We start from the raw sequence: 21,461 nt of genomic DNA, 5'->3' as shown, positions 1-21,461 counted from the left end.
GTTTCGAAGCACTGAAGGAGGTCGTCTTTGTGCTCAAACACAGTGTTGACAGCACGGCTGTGGAAGTTCCACCTTACTGTGCTTGCTCTTGGAAGCCTGTGTGCCGCCACTCTGTCAAGCACACTGGTTCTCTTGGGGGATCTTGAAAAAAATCCTGAGAATCCAGCTAGGTCAGAGAAGAACTGACCAACTTTTGGGATACGGGATGTCACCTGCTGCATGATAATGTTGAGCTGGTGAGCATAGCAGTGGACATAGTGTGCATTTGCATACACATCGCTCACTTTCTTCTGTACACCACCTGTGGCTCTTCTCATGACACTCGCACCATCATAGGCCTGGCTGGGAGATGAGTTTGCTCTTCTGGTCATCAGGGAGAATGAGGCTCAGCCTCTCCAAAAGTGCTGTGGCAATGGACTCAGCTGTGGCAGATTGCAGAGGTATAAACTCAAAAAATCTCTCCTGCACTTCATTCATTTTGTCGATGTAGCGGATCACAAGAACAAGCTGACACTGGGTGGAGATGTCCATTGTTTCATCAACCTGGATGGATATGAAGTCTGGACACTGAACTTCCTCAATAATGGACTCTCTCAAAACTGCCAGCATGCCAACTCCTCAGTAAGGAAAGTCGCTGTTGGCTGTCCTAAAAGTCGCTAGAAGTCGCTAAATGACGTCATCGCCTAATTTGCATATTTCCCAGTTTGCGTGTAATTGTAATCAACGTTGTAGGAGAGGAATAACGTTGTGGAAGAGACCAAAAAGTGAGTATAAAACACCCAAAATACGTTTTTTTAATAGAGGCTAAATGCTGTGGTTTATTTTAGCATGACAGTGAAGAAACATTTTCGTTTATATGGCTCCGTAAGTCTGGATGGGATCTGTAGGGACTGCGCATGCGCGATTCATCTGCCGTCTGGCCGTGGAGTGATGTGCGTCTCCTCTAATCAGACACTGGGACTGCTGCGGGGTTACTGGACTGACAGCCTGTGCTTTGAAACGGGGAGAAGCTCACAGCAGCACCTGCTGCTCATTGAAAACAGTAACTGCAAAATGATCAGAGTTTTCCTGTCAGAGTCTCCAAAACAGCAGAAAAAGTCGCTAGATTTTTTGCTAGTAGCTTTTGACAAAAAAAGTTGCCAGGAGTTTTGAAAAGTCGCTAGATTTAGTGAGAAAGTCGTTAAGTTGGCAACACTGTTGATCAGTTCCCTTGATGTAAAAAAGCAGGCAAGGGAAGCAAAATAAAGGCTCTCTCTATGACTCCTTGATAATCTTGCTTGCTAATTACTCCTGCACTGCGCTGAACGTCACTGGCTTGGCGGTTTTAATTAAAGGCAAGCGGATGAACAAACCGCTCGCTCTCTGCTGCCACCCTGTGGCCGGTGGTGTGTAAAGCGATCAGAGGGATACAGCAGGGCACGGTCAGCCTGCGCCCTGCTGTCTCCTATCTCTTGAATTGAAGAGGAACGAACTACGCATGTCAAAGTTATAACAAGAGTCAATGGAGAAAGATGAGTGCGCCCCCGGCCAGATATATGTCCACTATTAGTAATTGCAGACAACATCGGACGTTTCTAATCTGACTTTTTATTACAAATTATACATTTTAGTAATTTTCTACAAGCTCTATTATCCATTTTGCTTGTTAAAAACATAGGATATACATGTAAATGTACTTTTAAAAACGTTTTATTAAAGGAAGGGCTGTGACTCTACATGATGTGAGACAGAGGGGGCGGCGCCCTAGCGCCCTCTATTGACCAGCCGCCCCTGTTCCATTTGCTAAACACAACTGACAAATTTAGTTTTCATCATAGTTCTCTGCATCAGACATCTGTTATGCGCATACATCTCAAACAGACCATTCTTGGTTACCATTGCAAATTCCTGTTCCTCTGTTGCCAGATTAAACTGTAGTGTTCCTCATGGCTCTATTCTGGACCCATTGCTTTTTTTAAATGCTTCCTCTCAGTAAGATCATTCAGAATCATTGTATCTCCACCAGTTATATACCCCCCCCCATCATACCCACAACCCTAGTAGCATTAAACAATCTGTTTTACAGTAATCTTGGTCAAAATTAGGGATGGGAATTTTGACTATTTTCCGAACCGACTAGTCGCTAAGTTTATTGGCGACTAGTCGGTTCGGAAAACTTGCAGTTTAACCCTTTAAGTGCCAAAGTCGCAAAATTGCGACAAGCAACATTGCTGAACATAACAAGCCATAGCTTCAAATATACTGCCTCGTGTGCCTCATGTACTGTACACCAGGAGATGGCGGGCATCTGGAACTTCAATCTGAGCATCAGTTGTGGGCGTGTTTTCATTCAAAGTTTTGGAGTTTACAGAGTTTGAAAACCGAGGAGACGAGACTCGCCGTCGGAGCGTATCAGAGCGCAAGACGGCACATTTTAGAGTGAGAAAACTCACCATACAGAGAGGTCTGGTCAACGCTGACAAAGTACTTTGTCAAGTAATGGCTTACTCATATTCTGAAGAGAATATGAGTAAGCACTGACCCGCTGCGTCAGTGCGTAACGCAGCGGGTCGGTGTGCCATGACAGTCCACGAGCAGCACATACTGGAGCCGATGCTTTGCTTCGGGGTGGCAGGAAGGGATGTGGTGGGTGTAGCTGGAGTGGTCAAAACACCGCTAATGATGAGGGGGACAGCGGGGGTTGAAAAAAAAAACGCGGAAATAGCAGCATACGCGGGAGAAAATGCACTGATAATAACGATGGAGGCTGCAGTGGCATTCACGGCCCCGTCGTAAATGGCGATGATGATGGCTGGGTTTGCTTGACAGATGAGGAAGAGTTTCACAAGTGGATCAGACATTTTGATAACCCTGTTGGGTATCGTTGAGAGAGCGATCAAAGGAACCATAACTGATTTAATGAGCCATTTGCAGTTTCACTAAGTACACACCTGCTGCTTGTTGAGGACAGTAACCGGAGAATTATCCGAATTTTCCTGTCAGTCTCCAAAACGGCAGAAAAAGTCGCTAGATTTGTGGCTAGTCGCTTTTGACAAAAAAAGTCGCTACGACGCTTTGGAAAGTCGCTAGAATTAGCGAGAAAGTCGCTAAGTTGGCAACACTGGAGCCGCGCTCCGCATCAGCTCTTGCTTCCAGTGTGTGTGTGAATGCGCGAACTGATGACGTCAGGCCGGGCGTCACTCTATTTATATTGGTTATAGTTTTCTCATTTTATGCGGAAATTGTGAAATCAAGCGGGACCCGCATATTTCTCTTTTTTTTCGTGGAAATGTGAGATTCTTGCGGGAATTATGCGCTGTTTTGCAGGGATTATGTGGCCTTTTGGGAAATAATTGACCCCTGCATAATCAGCGGCATTTTGGTGATTAATGCGGGAATTCATGCGATCGCATAATCGCGTTTTTCTGGAGGGTCTAAACAATAATAAAATGAGCTTATTCAGAAACTGTTTTGTGTTCTTTTTATTAAGTTGCGATAATGATGACAGCTATTACTTTTTCGCAGATATCAGATTTTATATGGAAAATAAACTGTATCTGTGTCCGAGAAATGATTTTCAACCAAGTTCCCCATTACAAAAACACCTCTCAAGGAAGTGTGTTAATTCCAGATCACATGATCTGCTCCACGTGATGTCATTTCCTCCTGAAGAAAAGACTGGCAAGACTCCAAGGTTTTCTGAGTTATTTAATATAATGTAGTGTGTGAGTCAAGTGTAGATTTATCACTTGTCAATAGTGTTACTACAATATCTTTATAAATAACTTCCAATTTCAATGTTACTCAATTGTATATAATATTTTAGAAGAATGTTTCCCTAAAAATGCCATGTGGTCTTTGGTTATAGGCGGTCATGTTGATTTTTGGCCTGAAAACAACAAAAATGTCGACTATGTTACAAAAAGTCCCACAATTATATAGTGACCCTTTAAATCATTAAATTGCCATGCTCCAAAAATGATTAAGGAACTGTTTACCCCTTATGTCCTGAGGCACTGCCTCAGATCAGTAAATGGATTATTCCTTGGTCTCAGCTTGTAAACAAGGATGACCGAGCCTTTGCTGTTGAAGCATCTAAACTGTGGAACACTCTGCCTCCTGAGACTAGACGGGCAAGATCTTTCATGTCTGCTTAATCCTCTTAATAAGACATTTATTAATCAAAGGACATCTTCATATATGTACATGGTTGTGCTTTGAGATCAATTTTTTCTTTGTCTTTGTTTCCTTGCTGTGTAATCTTATTGTTTCCATGGTTTTGCTTATTTTTTATTTATTTTTAAAAGTGACAGACTGATAGAAACCAGACTATGATGAATAGTTAGAATGCCTTTTTTTCCTGTTTGGCCACTTCTTTGGGACTCTAGAGCACGTATACTCCAAGCACAGTCAAAAATCTGTCTAAGTTTTTGGATTTAGTATTTATTAAATCAAATATAATGTGAACCTTGAGTTTGGTTCACTGAAATAATGTGTAAACCTCAGGCTAATCTCTGGCTTTCAAACCTTAAACCTATCAAAGTCAGACCTGCTTACTGCAGGAATTGGAGCCTGCATATACCAAGGTTTTGATGTTTATCTCATGCTAAGAGACAGAAAACATACACCGTAAAAAAATAATGTGTTGGCAATAGTTTGCATCATTGTTTTTGAGTTATGACAACTTCTGAAGAAAATATATAACAAACTACATTCAGTTAGGGGAATTTGCTTTTCCACTGTAATCAAAGCTGTTTTTTAATGACCACTTACATAACTAGAAAAGTACTTCAAGAGCACTGTACGCCACCAAGGCTGCACATTCCCCTACATGGCATTGTCAGAAATACAGCTTTTTTTTCCTTTTTTTTTTTTTTTTGACCCGAAACCACTGCAACATAGAACATAGCCATTTAATATCAGTGTACCCACAAACAAAATAACCTTATACTGAGCACAGGTTTATTATTAGTAATTTTAAAAAAAAATAATTAAAATTGTTGGAATTTACATTTCCATATTATATTATATAATCACAAATACACTACCAGTCAAAAAAATTTGGACACACCTTCTCATTCAATGCTTTTTATTTATTTGTATTATTTTCTACATTGTAGATTAACACCGAAGACTAACAGTTTTTTGTTTACAACACAATTTCATAGGTGCTCTTTTATAGTTTTAACTGGCAGTGTACGTGTGATTTTTAAGTGATACTATAATCATGAACACAAGTATTGAAGTTGACAACTTTTAAGAATTAAATTGCCCAATATTAAGACAGTAGAAGAGGGCATTTGAAATCCTGACCTCAAAGTGAATAAAAATGCAATTATCAAGGCAATTTTTGTTATCAGAAATTTCACTTTCAGTTATACACCATGTTAAGCTGATGCAATTACCAACATGATTATGTCAACCCAACCGATCGGAATAATGTTTATCTAAATTATCAAATTATTATTATTATTATTTTCTTGCAGCCATGCATTTGTTAGGTGTTGGAAAAAAGAACCATACATGACTTTCTAGTGTGTACAGTGAACCCAGGTTGTATCACAGATGGTGTGTAGGATGTATCTCAGAATCATGGACCAACTGTATTAACATCTGGATGAAAACAAATTACATCAGTTGGGATCTGAAGGGCACGCTGTTTTCGTGTGTGAAGTGCCTCTGTAATAAATGCAAAATAGCAATTTAATTACAACTTATTTTGCAATGTTTATTTACAGAATAAAACAACATCAAGTGATGTGGAGTTGAGCCGTAAGCATTTTACCCCCCAAAAAGTGTGTTTTTTCATCTCAAATGGTTTGACTGAACATCCTTCAGGACCTTATTAATCCATCCATCCATTCTCTATACACCGCTTTATCCTCACTAGGGTCGCGGGGTGCTGGAGCCTATCCCAGCTGACTCGGGTGAAGGCAGGGGACACCCTGGACAGGTCGCCAGTCTGTCACAGGGCTACATATACAGACAAACAATCACACCTACGGGCAATTTAGAGTGATCAATTAACCTCAGCATATTTTTGGACTGTGGGAGGAAGCCGGAGTACCCGTAGAAAACCCACGCATGCACAGGGAGAACATGCAAACTCAATGCAGAAAGATCCTGGGCTTAGGCCGGGACTCGAACCAGGGATCTTCTTGCTGCAAGGCGAAAGTGCTAACCACTACTACACTGTGCAGCCGACCTTATTGAATTCAGAACTTTATAATAACAGTAAAATGTATCAACATATGTCAGGTCAGATTTTATGAAGATATTTTGGAATATAAAAATTATTTGTTTCCTTTCATATTTGCATATTGGGACCTTGGGGCCCAAAGCCCAATTTGTGAAGTGAAATAAAATTTTCAGTATGACAATATATGAATTTGACAAATATATGAGATAGAAAATTAGATGCATTGTGAAATTACAACAAAAAGCAAGAAATTCTGAGAAATGTGGAAATGTGGGAAATTTTCATTTCAAGTCAGTCTGCATAATTAGAATCAGAATCCGTGCAACTGCAGGTTTATAAGAAGACTATAAGAAGTGTGACTTGGTGTTTTGGTGTAAAAAGAATAAAAGAGTAAAAACGGATATTGAATTTTAAAAAGTAAGTGTTGCAACTCAAATAAGAAGCAAATTTTGCAAATCAAAGCTATTATTACAGTAAATATAATATTTTCATTCCTATTTTAATGAGATTGCTGCACATGTACAAGAATGTGCAAATTATTAGAATTATTATGATATAATAACAATATGTCACATTGACAAGTGAGTGAAAAGTGATAGAATGTCTTGGTTTGAGCACTGTAAAACATATTATGATTATTTATTCCACAGTTATAAATGATTAGCACAGTAAAGGTGCATCTGCTCTAGTCTAACTGTCCATCAGTGTTTGCATAGAGTCGCTGTGCAGTAACAGCGTCAGGTTGGTAGGTAACTGAAGGCATCACGTCCGTGGGTTAAACTCTCGTCTCCCGTGTTATTACACAGCAATATTTGGGGTGGCGCGCCTGTCGCCCGTGTGTTTTGATAGTCGGAGGCTTCTGTACAGAGATGGCAAGAGAACTGTAGCTGACTGTGGGGCCTGTACGGCTGGGCATTTCACCGACAACCGTAACGTCGGAGAGCCGCAGAGACCGTAGGAAAGGAGCGGAACAGCGAACAAGGTAACGGCGCCGCTGCTCAGTGTAACTTCAACAGACACGAACCACTTTCTCATAATGTTTGAAATTAAGTCTGTCTTCACATTCACGCAAACTGTTTGACTAGCTCCGTGATGGCGGACAATTAGCCAAGCTGCTAAGTAAGTTACTTAGCACGCCGGCTAGCAGACAGCAACGGGATAATCGCTAACTTGGCTAAGTTTGTAACGCTAGCTTGCTAAACGAGCCATATCTGCTTTAATGTCACTACAAAATTCACAGCTCGAGATTCAATAAACACGTTTAGTTTTTCGTTTGTGTGCAGATATCACCGCCTGGCTAGCCAGTCCGGTATTTTAACGGTAGTTAAAACGGTAAGTAGCTAACGTTAAGCTACTTACTGAAACAAATAACACTAAAAAGAGGATTTTTTCGTGCAGCTAGCTGACTAGCTTATTGATAGCTAGCTAGCTGACTCTTAGCTTTCGTTGCAGACTAGTCAGTACAAAGCTTCATGTCATTAACACGCAGTTTCTGACAGATATTTTACCTATGTGACATGTCTGGTGCAAATGTAGCTAAGCTTGCAAACATTGGGTCAGATTTAGGAGGTTTGGTTTCTGAAGGCCAGCAGTTAGCTATTAAGTTACACTTTGTAAGCTAAGGTTAGCATGTCAGTAGATTATCCAAAGTTAGCAAATGTCCGTTAACTGCCACAGAGTTTATGTGTTATGATCAGTAATTATCATATGACCAAGGTGGCTTATGGCCTACAGATCTTTTGAAAGTGGGGTCAGTCTGCTTGTTTATGATCTAGTAATTCATGTTAATGTTTACTGAACTTCGTATTCTGAGAGGAAAACAACATCGGTTACATTTTAACCTTTAAATGTACCCACGTTGCCTTGAAAGTGTTTCTTTGGTTCTGCACAATACTTTAGGTTAACGCAGGTAAATAAGGACTGACATAAGGGACACTGCTATTTATTATTACAGCATTGCTACAAGTTAACAGTAGTGCCCTTTCTATAAATACTGAACAGGAACAATCTAACACTTTCACAGTCCCTCACTGGTAAACAAGGAATTTTGAGACACACACAGACAGAAAGACAGAGCAGCTATATGTTCGTTAACTTGAACCCAGCTTCTACCAGAAGAAGCAAAATTCATAGGGTAGTGAGGTACGTTGAGCCTAAAGCCAGACTTTTCAATGTCACCAAGGTGTTTATCCTTTAACCAGGCTAGCTCACCATGTTTAGTTATACTACATAACTAAGCTGCTCCTGAGGGGTTTTGGATTTAAATTGGCTGGGAGAAGCACGACTCTCACCATTTATTTTCCTGAAGATTGTCAGCTTAGGAAATCCATAATATCTGCAAACCTGCTGAGCTGTGGTTAGTAATGCCACTGAACCAAGTTACAGAAGGCAAACTGTATATTTTGCCCTGCCATAGGAACCTACATTTATTAGCTGGTGATGCAGAAAATTGATAATATGTTTTTATGCGTGATCCTGGTTTACTGACAAGTCCATTTTACACAGATTCAAAAAAACAATTAGTCCATTGTTTTTTATTACAGAAAATACTGAATCAGTAACCTTAATTTTGCTTTAATTTGGCTGAAACTAATGTGGTTTCAGTGTGTATTTAATATAAGGCAGTGTTAGATCTAAAAGCACTTGTTGAATGTCATGTTTGAAGTTTACAATTTAAGAGCTCTAATGTGTCTTTGTCACATCAGAAATAAACAGCTGGATGGAGAGTGCACTGAGTAGTGAAATAAATATTTTAACCCACACACTTAACAGTTTTGCATTACTTGCAGGTACAGCGCTTTTTGCGTTAACACATTTTTATACTCTTCATAGCTCTCCATTAAAAATACACGTTCCTTTTGACAGGAGTAGACAACATGCAGTGGTGGGTCCATTTTGTGCAGAAGATGAGCTAAATGCTCCGTCAAACCTCCCTCTCACATGGGATTGCACATAGAGCTTGGGTTAACTAAGAAAGTTGATGGCTTGATTGGGGTTTTAGGTTTTATGGGTTTACACAGAGAAAACCTGGTTATGTCAAACATCCTTTGAAGATATTATTAATCAGTAAAGTTTAGACCAGGTTAACTTCTGTTGCCCTTTTGTGGACAGACTAAACCGCAAAGAAATTGTCATACTTGACTCCAGGGACTGGTGCAAGTTTTTTTAATACAATCTCAGCTATTATATTTCATTGAATGTCTTGCTATTTGTCTGCTTTGAACAGTGATTTGGCACTCAGCCTGTCATGTACTGTGTATATTGGTGCCACATAGGTAGGGAATTAGTTACAGGAAGCTGTCTCTTGAGCACCAACTTTTGCTTGCTGGATCTGAAATATAGTTGTTTGTGTTCTCACTCTCTCACTGTCACACACACACACACACACACACACACACACACACACACACACACACACACACACACACACACACACACACACACACACACACACACAGTGACCTTTGAAAAGCAAGAAAGCAGCTGTGGGGAAAACAGGAGTTGTCTGCTACCGCTGTGTGAAGTGAGTTTGCCCTGTCAACTAAGTAGAAGTTGTGAGAATTAAAACAGCTCCCAATTTTTGTTGAGAGAAAGAAGTCTAAGGTTAAAGATTGTTATTCACTTTAAGCAGCTATTAACTGTATTCAGGGACATTAAAACAACGATCACCATCTCATTACCAAGGCTAAATGCAGCAGTTATCGCAAATTTGTGGTGCCTGATGGTCTAAGTAGACCGGTTAAAGTCGTCTGTCAGGTAAAAATGTAGCTTATTCTGCCTAATGATGTTGTGAAATTAACTTGTAGATGCACTTTATGTCTTAACTACACAGAAACATAATATGTACAAATGTAAAATAAGTTAGAGCTGTAAAATTAGGGAGCCTCAGTACTCCTGGAGTCCATTTTCTAATGTTTCTCAGCCCACCTTTGCTAATGAAACCTTTTCATTAAGCAGACACATAAGTGAACATGCCCCACAAAGCATGAAGTGCATTGTCTAGCAGTAAGCAGGATGCTAAGTGTTTGTAAGGAATCATCTACTACACCAACACTGCTGGCTTTTCTTTCTGCAGTGCAGGGTGACCAGCATATTTAAAAAGTGTAACCAACCAGTTCCAGAGTGAGACCATGGAAATTAAAGTGAATCTAAGCTACAAGGTTAAATGTGTTGTGCAAGTTCCTCTTAAACTCTGAGTTGGCACCCGTTTATTTTACCTTAGCAGAATGACGCTACATATGTTATATTTATTTCACTGTAGACTTGGGACAATTAAAATTCTCCCATAAAGACAAACAAACATTCCAGAAAAATACAGTATTTTGATTTCTTTTAGTATCAAAAAAAGGTACTGAAGCATGGGCCTTGGATTCTAAAAGGATGTGCAACTTACACCTACTTTCATTTACGATTAATTTGCAAACTTCTGTTTGTTTGTTTGTTCAAAAATGTTAAATTAACTAAAACTGCCTAAAAGCCAGCCAGCACATCATTTATTATTCATATTTGAGAAGGTGAATACAGTTTTTGCCTGTTTTTGCTTTAAAAAACTCCTAAATATCTAATCAATAATTAGAATCACTGCTGATTAGTTTTATGTTGATAAAATAACTCTTATTCAGACATGTTGTCTTTAGTAGTATCCACATACTTTTAAAAAAACACAATCCTCATAGATGCAGCTTAACACAAATAAATCTGGCTTAGATATATTGAATTAGGAAATGGGGAGGCTCTATTTATTCTTTGAAATTGGCCTTACAAACCACATACAATGTAAGATATGGTGAGCATTTGATGACAAAACAGTTGTAGAATTTTTGCTGATCATATTCAGGTAGTTGTTGGTTTTTACCCAGCTGAATGAGGCTGTTTGAGGCCGTGGATTTACTTTGTCTGGCCTAATGGATGCCATCTTTTCCAGGTAGTTGTGTGTTACTAATGTGTTGACAGTGGCTAAGTATTCTGAAGGTGTATATCACACTGATAGTTGCTTTCACAAAGCATTTAAGAGGAGATGGCTGATCGTACAGTCACTTAGCCATCTGCAATACATTATCAGAGAAATAAATAGAATGTAGGAGTGAGATGTCTCAAGTTGCAGTGCTGTGCGTGTTTCAAGGTGGTTATAGAAATACTGTTGTTTTTTTAAACTATCAGTCACTGATACCATTATGACCATGTTAAGTACAAATTACTTCCTGATGCTGTGAAAATGATGTTAATTAATAATAATAAATAATTTCAATAGGCCTAAAATGTATAGGTTTTAAAATGTAGTGTTTAAAAAATAGAAATATTGAAATAGGACAAGTGACAGCACATGCTCAGTGCCGCTGTTAAAGAATGATTAGGAAGTTCCTTGTCTGCAGTATATTGCAGTTTTTTTATGGGTTGTGAGAATATACTGAAGCCCCCAGAAGAAATTCAGACAGACACAGACAGAGTATAAAAAACAGACAGAGAAAGTTCTTGTGCTTGGAATTGATCGCATCCTCGGCGGAAGCAACACTGCTAACCACAAAACCACATTTTTTCAGTCCTCCTGTAGTGTTCATGACTGAAGACTGTTTGCAAATGTGATTTTCAGGGATCAAAAAAATGTTACATTTAATAATGAAAGATGTTGATAAGCACTGTTTGTTCATCTAGACCGCTAAGTGGTCCTGGTGTCACAATATATTAACATTTTATGGATTTAGTTATGTTCAAATTTAGGTATATCTGTATATCAAACTCAGTGTATTTGAGTTACACATGTGGACAAAATTGTTGGTACCCCTCAGTTAAAGAAGGAAAAACCCACAATTCTCACTGAAATCACTTGAAACTCACAAAAGTAACAATAAATAAAAATTTATTGAAAATTAAATAATCAAAATCAGCCATCACTTTTGAATTGTTGATTAACATAATTATTTAAAAAAACAAACTAATGAAATAGGGCTGGACAAAAATGATGGTACCCATAACTTAATATTTTGTTGCACAACCTTTTGAGGCAATCACTGCAATTAAACGATTTCTGTATTTGTCAATGAGCGTTCTGCAGCTGTCAACAGGTATTTTGGCCCACTCCTCATGAGCAAACAGCTCCAGTTGTCTCAGGTTTGATGGGTGTCTTCTCCAAATGGCATGTTTCAGCTCCTTCCACATATGTTCAATGGGATTCAGATCTGGGCTCATAGAAGGCCACTTTAGAATAGTCCAACGCTTTTCTCTCAGCCATTCTTGGGTGTTTTTGGCTGTGTGTTTTGGAACGTTGTCCTGTTGGAAGACCCATGACCTGCGACTGAGACCAAGCTTTCTGACACTAGGCAGCACATTTCTCTCCAGAATGCCTTGATAGTCTTCAGATTTCATCGTACCTTGCACACTTTCAAGACACCCTGTGCCAGATGCAGCAAAGCAGCCCCAAAACATTACTGAGCCTCCTCCATGTTTCACCGTAGGGACAGTGTTCTTTTCTTCGTATGCTTGGTTTTTGAGTCTATGAACATAGAGTTGATGTGCCTTACCAAAAAGCTCCAGTTTGGTCTCATCTGTCCAAAGGACATTCTCCCAGAAGCTTTGTGGCTTGTCAACATGCATTTTTGCAAATTCCAGTCTCGCTTTTTTATGAGTTTTTTTCAGCAGTGGTGTCCTCCTTGGTCGTCTCCCATGAAGTCCACTTTAGCTCAAACATCGACGAATGGTGCGATCTGACACTGATGTACCTTGGCCTTGGAGTTCACCTTTAATTTCTTTGGAGGTTGCTCTGGGCTCTTTGGATACAATTCGAACGATCCGTCTCTTCAATTTGTCATCAATTTTCCTCTTGCGGCCACGTCCAGGGAGGTTGGCTACTGTCCCGTGGGTCTTGAACTTCTGAATAATATGAGCCACTGTTGTCACAGGAACTTCAAGCTGTTTAGAGATGGTCTTATAGCCTTTACCTTTAAGATGTTTGTCTATCATTTTTTTCGGATGTCCTGGGACAATTCTCTCCTTCGCTTTCTGTTGTCCATGTTCAGTGTGGTACACACCTTTTCACCAAACAGCAGGGTGACTACTTGTCTCCCTTTAAATAGGCAGACTGACTGATTATGAGTTTGGAAACACCTGTGATGTCAATTAAATGACACACCTGAGTTAATCATGTCACTCTGGTCAAATAGTTTTCAATCTTTTATAGAGGTACCATCATTTTTGTCCAGGCCTGTTTCATTAGTTAGTTTTTTTAAATAATTATGTTAATCAACAATTCAAAAGCAATGGCTGTTTTTGATTATTTAATTTTCAATAAATTTTTATTTATTGTTACTTTTGTGAGTTTCAAGTGATTTCAGTGAGAATTGTGGGTTTTTCCTTCTTTAACTGAGGGGTACCAACAATTTTGTCCACGTGTGTATGTATACAAACACACTGTACAGAGGAAGATTTTAGAAATGCTGTGTGCCAGTTATAATTTGAACATTGAGGCTGTGTTTTAATCTGGACCAGCAGAAACAGAGACTTTTGGAAATAACGTTGCAGACACCTATGTTCACTTCTGATTGGATCTGAGCTGTCACCATGTGTTGTTCCCTGATTTGTCACAATCTTATCACATGACAGTTGTCCAGAAGAAAACAAAGATAGCAGCCTTGATGACCAATGGTTACTTTAACATGGATAATGTGTCACAGGCATTGTGCAACCTGTTGTCTGTGGTAGCAGCTTTTGTGCAGTTAAGGGACTCTGGTCCTTTTTGCTTTTGTGTTTCTTCCTTCAAAATGTTTTCTTCAACTAAGCATATTTACATTGGCACCTGCATGTGTTTATGTCTGAAGCAGAGCAAAAAAGCTCATATTGACAGAGATTTGAGGAGCTATTTGGGCCTCAGGTTCCCAGTCAGTCCCATTCATTTCCCCATAGACAGTGTTATGTGACTATATTTCTCCACTTTGTCTCCTTCTGCTCTACTTACACACAAGATCATGATTTGCAGTTAAATGACAGGTGGTGATGATGCCACAGGAGGTGCATCATTTTGCCCACAAAGGCAGGAAAGAACACAACTGCTAGTCAGCAAGCAAGCAAGCATTGATGGAAAACACCACAGGATGCCTTTTCACTTCGACTAGCAGATACTGACCACTGACCAGCCTGCTACCTGACTAATAACACCTTTCATTTGTCATTTGTCCAGACTCTTTACAGTGATAGCAGGTGACTAGAGTATATGTATGAATGTGTCTAGATGTATCTGTAAACATATGGATAAGTCACATATGTAGACTATACCCGACTGGTACATTCTGTACGTTAGCTAAGCCCTTCCTCGGTTTCAGATCTTCTACTTAAAAGTTTTTTAAATGGTTGGTTAGCCAGCAGCAATGAATTCATAGGATATGAATTGAGCTCCTGACACCGTGCTGCTGACATGGATAATTTCTGCCTCCATCTGCCCTACAGCATGCACACTGATCAGTTAGTTCTGACTCAAACTGTCCCTGTCTGTTTAATTGGGTTCCTTCTAAGCTGCTTAAAAGCTGCCTGCTCCAGCATATGGTCTGAGCGATCAACGAGCGTCTGTGTCAGACCGGTGCTGTGGCTGTTTAATCATATCAAAAACCGCTCTGTCCTAATTAGAATCTTTGTACAGGATCAGGAAACAGTAGGCGTACTGACTTATCGGCTTCTTTGAGCGGAGTCTCCTAACAGTTAGTGGGTATGTTGTTTTTAGCTTGTTGGCTCATTGTGATCTCTCTGCTATTGCAAAGGAAGTTAGACTAGCATGCCTAAACATTGATGACCAGGATGACGTTCCTGTCAGTGGTGACAAAAGGGGTTGAGATTTTCCAAAGAAAGTTATTGCTTGTGGTCTTAAAATGAAATGTATTTCCATACACTGCTTTATTCTCTATTAAGCAGTATTTGTCCATTATCTACACGCTTCGTCCTCCTCAGGGTTGTGGAGGAGCTGGAGTCTATCCCAGCCTGCTTAGGGTGAAGGCAGGGGACACCCTGGACAGGTCACCAGTCTGTCACAGGGCTACATATACAGACAAACAATCACACTCACATTCACACCCACAGACAATTTAGAGTTACCAATTAACCTCAGCATGTTTTTGGACTGTGGGAGGAAGTTGGAATACTTGAGAAAATCCACACATGCACACAGAGAACATGCAAACTCCATGCAGAAAGATCCCGGGAAAGCGGGACGCGAGATAGTGCTAACCACCAAGCCACTGTGCAGCCCTTATTTTACTAACTAAACAGAAAACTATTTTGTTGTTTGACCCTAATGTTGTTCAGGGTTTTGCGTAGTAAAGTACATAGCACAGTAATGTCGTATAACAGTTATGTTCATTCTAGGGCTGTGCGATAAATCTAATTAATTCGATTAATTCGCCTTTTTAAAACCTGACGATTTGAAAATTTACCAAATCGTAAAATCGAGGCGAGCTTAAATATATAACAATGCAGATTCTTCTTCTGCCTTTCACGACTTGTGCACTGGTGTTTGCTTCCGCCTCTCATCTCCTTCCGCCAAAATACTCACACCCCCGTCATGGCGGACAGAACAGCAGATGAAGAGTTGGTTGCGAGAAAAGGGCCTCATGTTACATCGATTCTATGGAAGTGGTTCGGCTTTGACAAGACTGACACAGAGCAAACTACAGTCAAACGAAGAGCAGCAGCACAATTAACCTCTTTCAGAACCTCCGGAAGAGGCATCCTAAAGAATGGGAAGAGTGCTCGCAGGTACGGGAGTGCGGCATGGCTAGCACTAGCCATAGCAAACAGACCACAAAGAAACAACAAAAATCGATTAAAATCGTAATCGTCCAAGATAACTAAAAAAATCAAGATTTTATTTTTTGGCCATATCGCCCAGCACTAGTTTATTCTCTATCAATTACTATGAATTACAGTTTTTTTGTTTGTTAGCCGTTGTTGCAAGGATGTAAAATGATCACTGAAAACACACTTGAGCCTCATTTGATAAAATTAAATACTTTATTATAATTTATAATAGTTACACGGTTGTGTATTATTAAATGATGCTAACGTGAATTAAACCCTTTGCATTCCAGATGCTAATTAAGTCATAATTTATTACATTGCATTCTTGCAAAGTCAGAACACGATGGTCATGTCATATTTCTACCTCTGTATTTATATTTGGGTTGGCTGTAGCATTTACATGAAGGTGACAGAACACAGTTCAAATCCAAGACGTAGCTTCCCAGCACTACAGGGCTACATGCCACACTGCAGCGTGAGTGATCACACCGGTTCTAGACAGGTTCAGTTCAACCCAATTATCCTAATCACGAGCTGTGAAGGAAAAACGAAGAGCCTTTGTGTGTACAAAATGACCAGTAGACCAGTAGAAAGTATAAGGACTAGCGAAGGAATGGCTCTTGAATTGGAGCCAAGAACTATGAATTAGTTTTATTGTGTTTACATTATGGCAGACTAAACCTGGTGCTCACAAGTGACGCTGGCCTTTACTGTAGTGACACTGTAAAATGTAATCACTGCAGAGAAATAATTCCTCTTAAAGAAAGTGTGTGGGGAGTGTAGAAGCAGTAAAAGCAAGCTCAGAGGAACAGAGAGCTGCTGAAGTGAAGGTCGTCACTGATGCAAAGAGAATCAAGCATTTGTAGGTGCAACTAGAAATAAGATGCATTTGGAATTTAACTAATTTTGCAACTATAAGTGTAAGGTGAGTGTAAAGCTGTGTTGTGTGACAATGAAAAAAACAGCAGGGGTTAATTCACAGAATGTCATATTGATTTTTTTTTAACTTATATTATAAACAGATTCACAGTAGTCGAATTTAAAACACTGCAAACTCCAACTCAAAGCTTTGCTGAAATTCCCCATCTAGTGCTGTGGGTGGGACTTGGGTCAAGCAGCTGCGTCAGAGTCAAAGTAACACATTTTAAAAACCAAAATATTATTTAATTTCACCTGAAATTGTTGAATATTGAATCTGATGTTTGACCAGGCTGGTAATTGGTCGACCACCACTTTTAATCACCGTAGATCAGTGTTTGAACTTTTCCTAAAAATGTGCCGTTTTCTTTTTCAGAGGAGCCATGGGACACGGAGTGGGCTGAACCAGAGGGTCTAGCAGCACACACCAATCGTGAGTGTAGATAATTTTTCCAGCATTATGTCTGTGGAGAATTAATACAGACACTTAGCTACAACATTACCTAAATTACAATAATATTGCACTTAATATTGGTATATATTATGTGCAATATTTCTCAATATTGTGTATTTACTACACTTAATATTTGCCATGTTGCATATTAACCAGTGTTAAGTGGTGTAAGTGTGAGAGTTGCAGGCACTTTGTAGAACTTTATTTTAAAGTGAAACCTGCTTACAGAGGATGTTGAACAACTTTCAGGTGCTTGGACTTCAGCCACACAGCTCCTCAACAATATGTTCAGAATTCATCTGTTTCTTATTTGGACATTTACTGGACATAGTAAATCTCGTGTGTCTGATGTTTGCTTTCTGGTCTGCGTGTTGGTTTGAAGGTTTCCCACTGTGGTGTATGACATGGCCACGGCCTCATCTAGAGCAGAGAATAGCCATAACCACAGAGGAACGTCACAGCTCCATGCCATTGGTAAGTTCAGACACAGAAGGTGTGAAGGTGACAGAGAAGCCTCAGGGTCACTCCCTCAGAAGGGCTTGCATTTAGGAGTTTTTTCCCCCCTTTTAATCTGACTAAAGTTGCTACCTTTATTCTGAATGTCAAATTTTGGAAGTAAATATTTTCAAGATGCCTCAAGCCTTTCTCCCTTGATTTCCTCCTCCACCAGTATCCTGTGCCAAACTCAAAAGGAAGAAGAGCCTGTTTGGGACTGCCATTTATGTGGAGGTGACAGCAGAGGGGGAGTCGCGCCGCACAGCAAAATCTCACAGCTCCTCCAGTCCTAAATGGGACGAGAGGCTCACTCTGTAAGAAGCAGCAATTTACCTTCTCAGTGCAACTGACTGGCAGCGTGCTTGTGTGTGTGTTGTAGAATGTTGTTTGTTTACCCTAATGCCGAATTTATTGGTTTTCTTCATCCCTTTCTGCTGCTTTCACACCTGTGTGCTGGATATACATTTGTGCAAAGACTAGTTTTATTCGCAGAAGATAAGATGACATAGAATTTCTCTGAGGTGAGCCTGCTACAAACATCTGTCTTCTCACACTCCCTCGCAGCAGAATGTTCCTAGACAAAGTGTTCTCCAATGCCCCAAGCTCATAAAATAGGCTGTTGAAAGAGAAATATTGAGCCAAAGTGTTTTTTGTTGTTTTTTTCATTTCAGCAGTGCCTTTTAGTGTGTTGTATTTGGTGGTCCTTTACTGTACAGCGCATAATAACAATAAGGCTCCTGAAACGGTGGCTCAGTGGTTGTCAGAGGTTCAAGCCACAGCACTGCCAAGCAGCCGTTGAGCATGACCCTTAACCCTGTCTTCTTTAGGAACACCTTGGTATGGTTGACCCTGTGGTCTGACCCGGCTTCCTAACAAGCTATCCATCCATCCTCTATACACCGCTTCATCCTCACTAGGGTCACGGGGGGTGCTGGAGTCTATCCCAGCTGACTCGGGTGAAGGCAGAGGACACCCTGGACAGGTCGCCAGTCTGTCACAGAGCTACATATACAGACAAACAATCACACTCACATTCACACCTACGGGCAATTTAGAGTCATCAATTAACCTCAGCATATTTTTGGAGTGTGGGAGGAAGCCGGAGTGCCCGGAGAAAACCCACGCATGCACGGGGAGAACATGCAAACTCCATGCAGAAAGATCCCAGGCCCAGGCTGGGATTTGAACCGGAGATCTTCTTGCTGCAAGGCAAAAGTGCTAACCACTAGACCACTGTGCAGCCCCCTAACAAGCTAGGATATGCGAAAAGAGAATTTAATCTGTAAGATCAATGAAGTATATAAAATACAAAATAAAAGAAGTTTTAAAAATGCCCTCAGGTGGCTCAGCTGATTAAGAACAAGGGAGAAAACTGTACACCAACACACAGAGCTCTTTGTATCGTTTGAGACACTAGTGGAGTCAGCCTGAACATAGTAGACTTTTACAGCTCTGTGGCTTTCAAATGGCTCAGCCAGATGCCAGAAACATGCCTCTGAAAATACTAATTGTCTTGAATGGGTAATTATTGGTGTCCAGACAGAGTGCTGCTGTGCTTGTGATCTTCTGTTTGTGTCATGGATGTTTTGCGGACAGCTATGGACCTTATACATTGCGTTCAGGCTACAGTCCTAGATGTTTTCCTTTAGGCCGGTATGCTCAGCCCTGAAAACAATGACGGTGCTGTGTTGTACTCAATTTGAGTAAAAACAGAAAACACAAGGAGGCGACATTATGTGAGCTGAGTGCAGCCGTCGTCAGTCTGCAGCAAGGGCAAGTTACTCTTGTGAGATTATTTGAGGGGGAGTGCTTGCTGAAAGGAGGAACTGGTCAAAGTGGGTTTTTTGGTAAAAGTACATCGTGTAATAGCATGTGTTTCCCTTTGCTCTCCACACTGAGGAGTGTATTCAGTGGTATTTGCTAAATGTTTGTGGGTATGTCATCCTAGATTAAAATACTTAAATACTGCACATTCATACAGCACCCTCCTTAATTATTGGCACCTCTGGTTAAGATGTGTTCTTTAACCACTAATACATTTAGTTTTTTTTTCTAAATAATATAGGACCACAATGAAAAAAGAGGAAAATCCAATCTTTAATTCAAGTGCATTTATTCAGTGGGGAAACAAATCACACATTGAGAAATAATTCTTTTACATCAAATCATGTGTGCCACCATTATTAGCACCACTGATGTTAATACTTTGTACAACCTCCTTTTGCCAAAAAAACAGCATCTAATCATCTCCTATAATACATTTTTATACAATTTTAGTGTGAGAGTATGCTTCTACAATAAAAATTGAATTTCTTTTAAGACTTTCAACACATCTTAATCAGGGGTGGCAATAACTATGGAGTGCGCTGTATATATTATTTGTTTTACTTTGCGTTCTACTACAGAGTGTGATGCCCCTCTTGTGATTGAAGTATTACATTTGCTATATGTGTTTTTGTGTTTCTGATCTTCTAGGAATGTAACGCCGCACACACAGGTGGATTTCAAAGTATGGAGTCACCACACCCTGAAAGCAGATGCTCTGCTGGGCAAAGCCACGTTGGACCTAATTCAAGCCTTGGAACAGCATGACAGAAAATGTATGATGAAGCATCAAACATCCATTCATCATCTATACACCACTTAATCCTCATTAGAGTTGCAGGAGGGCTGGAGTCTATCCCAGCTGACTTAGGGTGAAGACAGGAGACACATAGTGGTCCATCACAGGGCTACATATGTTTCTGGACTGTGAGAAGAAGCCAGAAAACCCGGAGAGAACAAACACATGCACAGGGAGAACATGCAAACTCCACAACTAGATCCCAGGCGGAGACGTGAACTAGGGATCTTTTAGCTGCAAGGCACAGTGCTAACCGCTAAACTACTGTGCAGCCATATTCCCTGGTGTCTGACAATGTAGCTGTGGCACAGTTACTACTATATTAGAAAACAGCAAATTTATATCGCGATTACTTCACCCTTTCAACTCCAAGCAGCTTCTGGGCGTCTTTTTTCTGTGGTCACATTTTTACCCACTGTGGCCTCATTTTTTACAGTGTAAAAAGTCCTGCACCTCCATGGAGATAACAATGGCTAGAAGTAGGGAGGATTTAAAGATTGTTTTGGTGTCGTGTAGCAAAGTTATATTGCCTTAAATCATAAAAAAGAAAAAAAATGAAGGTTGAATTTCTTTGATTATTAATTTTACAAAAATGGGAAAACGTCAAGTCCAGGATGTTAGCAAAAAATGGTGCATTTTATAGATGTTTTCCTATTTACATTTTCAGTTTGCCTCACTTGTTGCTCATCTGTTTTTTGTAAACACAGTCTGCAATTCAGCCCAGTTCAGCTGCAAATGTCCCTTAATTTTTGTTGCATGACTGTGAGTAGCATCTGAGTCACTAATGGCTTTCAGGTTGTCCTGAGGAGTACAAAGGTTTTATTTTTTTGGTGTTGTTAGTGCAAACGATGTATTTTTTTGACAATTTTTAAATAACACAATATAAAGTGATTTAGATAAGATATCCGGACTTTGAGCTTGCAGTTGTTTTTTCCAATGCAGTCGAAAGTACCACATAATTGGGCCGACAACTGTCAGGAAATTGAATATATAACAGTTGTCCTGGTTTTAACAGT

The 21,461-nt window shown here is 40.0% G+C and overlaps 1 protein-coding gene across 3 annotated transcripts in view; it reads left to right on the top strand.

Annotated features, from left to right (window-relative positions):
- The first annotated feature begins 6,876 nt into the window (after positions 1-6,876).
- Positions 6,877-21,461, top strand: part of LOC110965042 (NEDD4-like E3 ubiquitin-protein ligase WWP1) — a 44,596-nt gene continuing 30,011 nt past the window's right edge. For 2 of the 3 annotated variants that reach the window (XM_051940311.1, XM_022213952.2), the window contains exons 1-5: positions 6,878-7,160; positions 17,250-17,306; positions 17,710-17,801; positions 17,998-18,136; positions 20,298-20,422. In XM_051940311.1, coding sequence (XP_051796271.1) covers positions 17,732-17,801; positions 17,998-18,136; positions 20,298-20,422 — 334 coding nt within the window. In that variant the 5' untranslated portion in view covers positions 6,878-7,160; positions 17,250-17,306; positions 17,710-17,731. Of the gene's footprint in view, positions 7,161-17,249; positions 17,307-17,709; positions 17,802-17,997; positions 18,137-20,297; positions 20,423-21,461 lie in introns of all 3 variants that reach the window. The other variant, XM_022213951.2, reaches the window with a different exon arrangement.

The sequence above is a fragment of the Acanthochromis polyacanthus genome, chromosome 20 (genome assembly GCF_021347895.1).
Source record: "Acanthochromis polyacanthus isolate Apoly-LR-REF ecotype Palm Island chromosome 20, KAUST_Apoly_ChrSc, whole genome shotgun sequence".
NCBI classification, from domain to species: Eukaryota; Metazoa; Chordata; class Actinopteri; family Pomacentridae; genus Acanthochromis; species Acanthochromis polyacanthus.
This window is presented reverse-complemented; position numbering and strand designations above follow the sequence as displayed.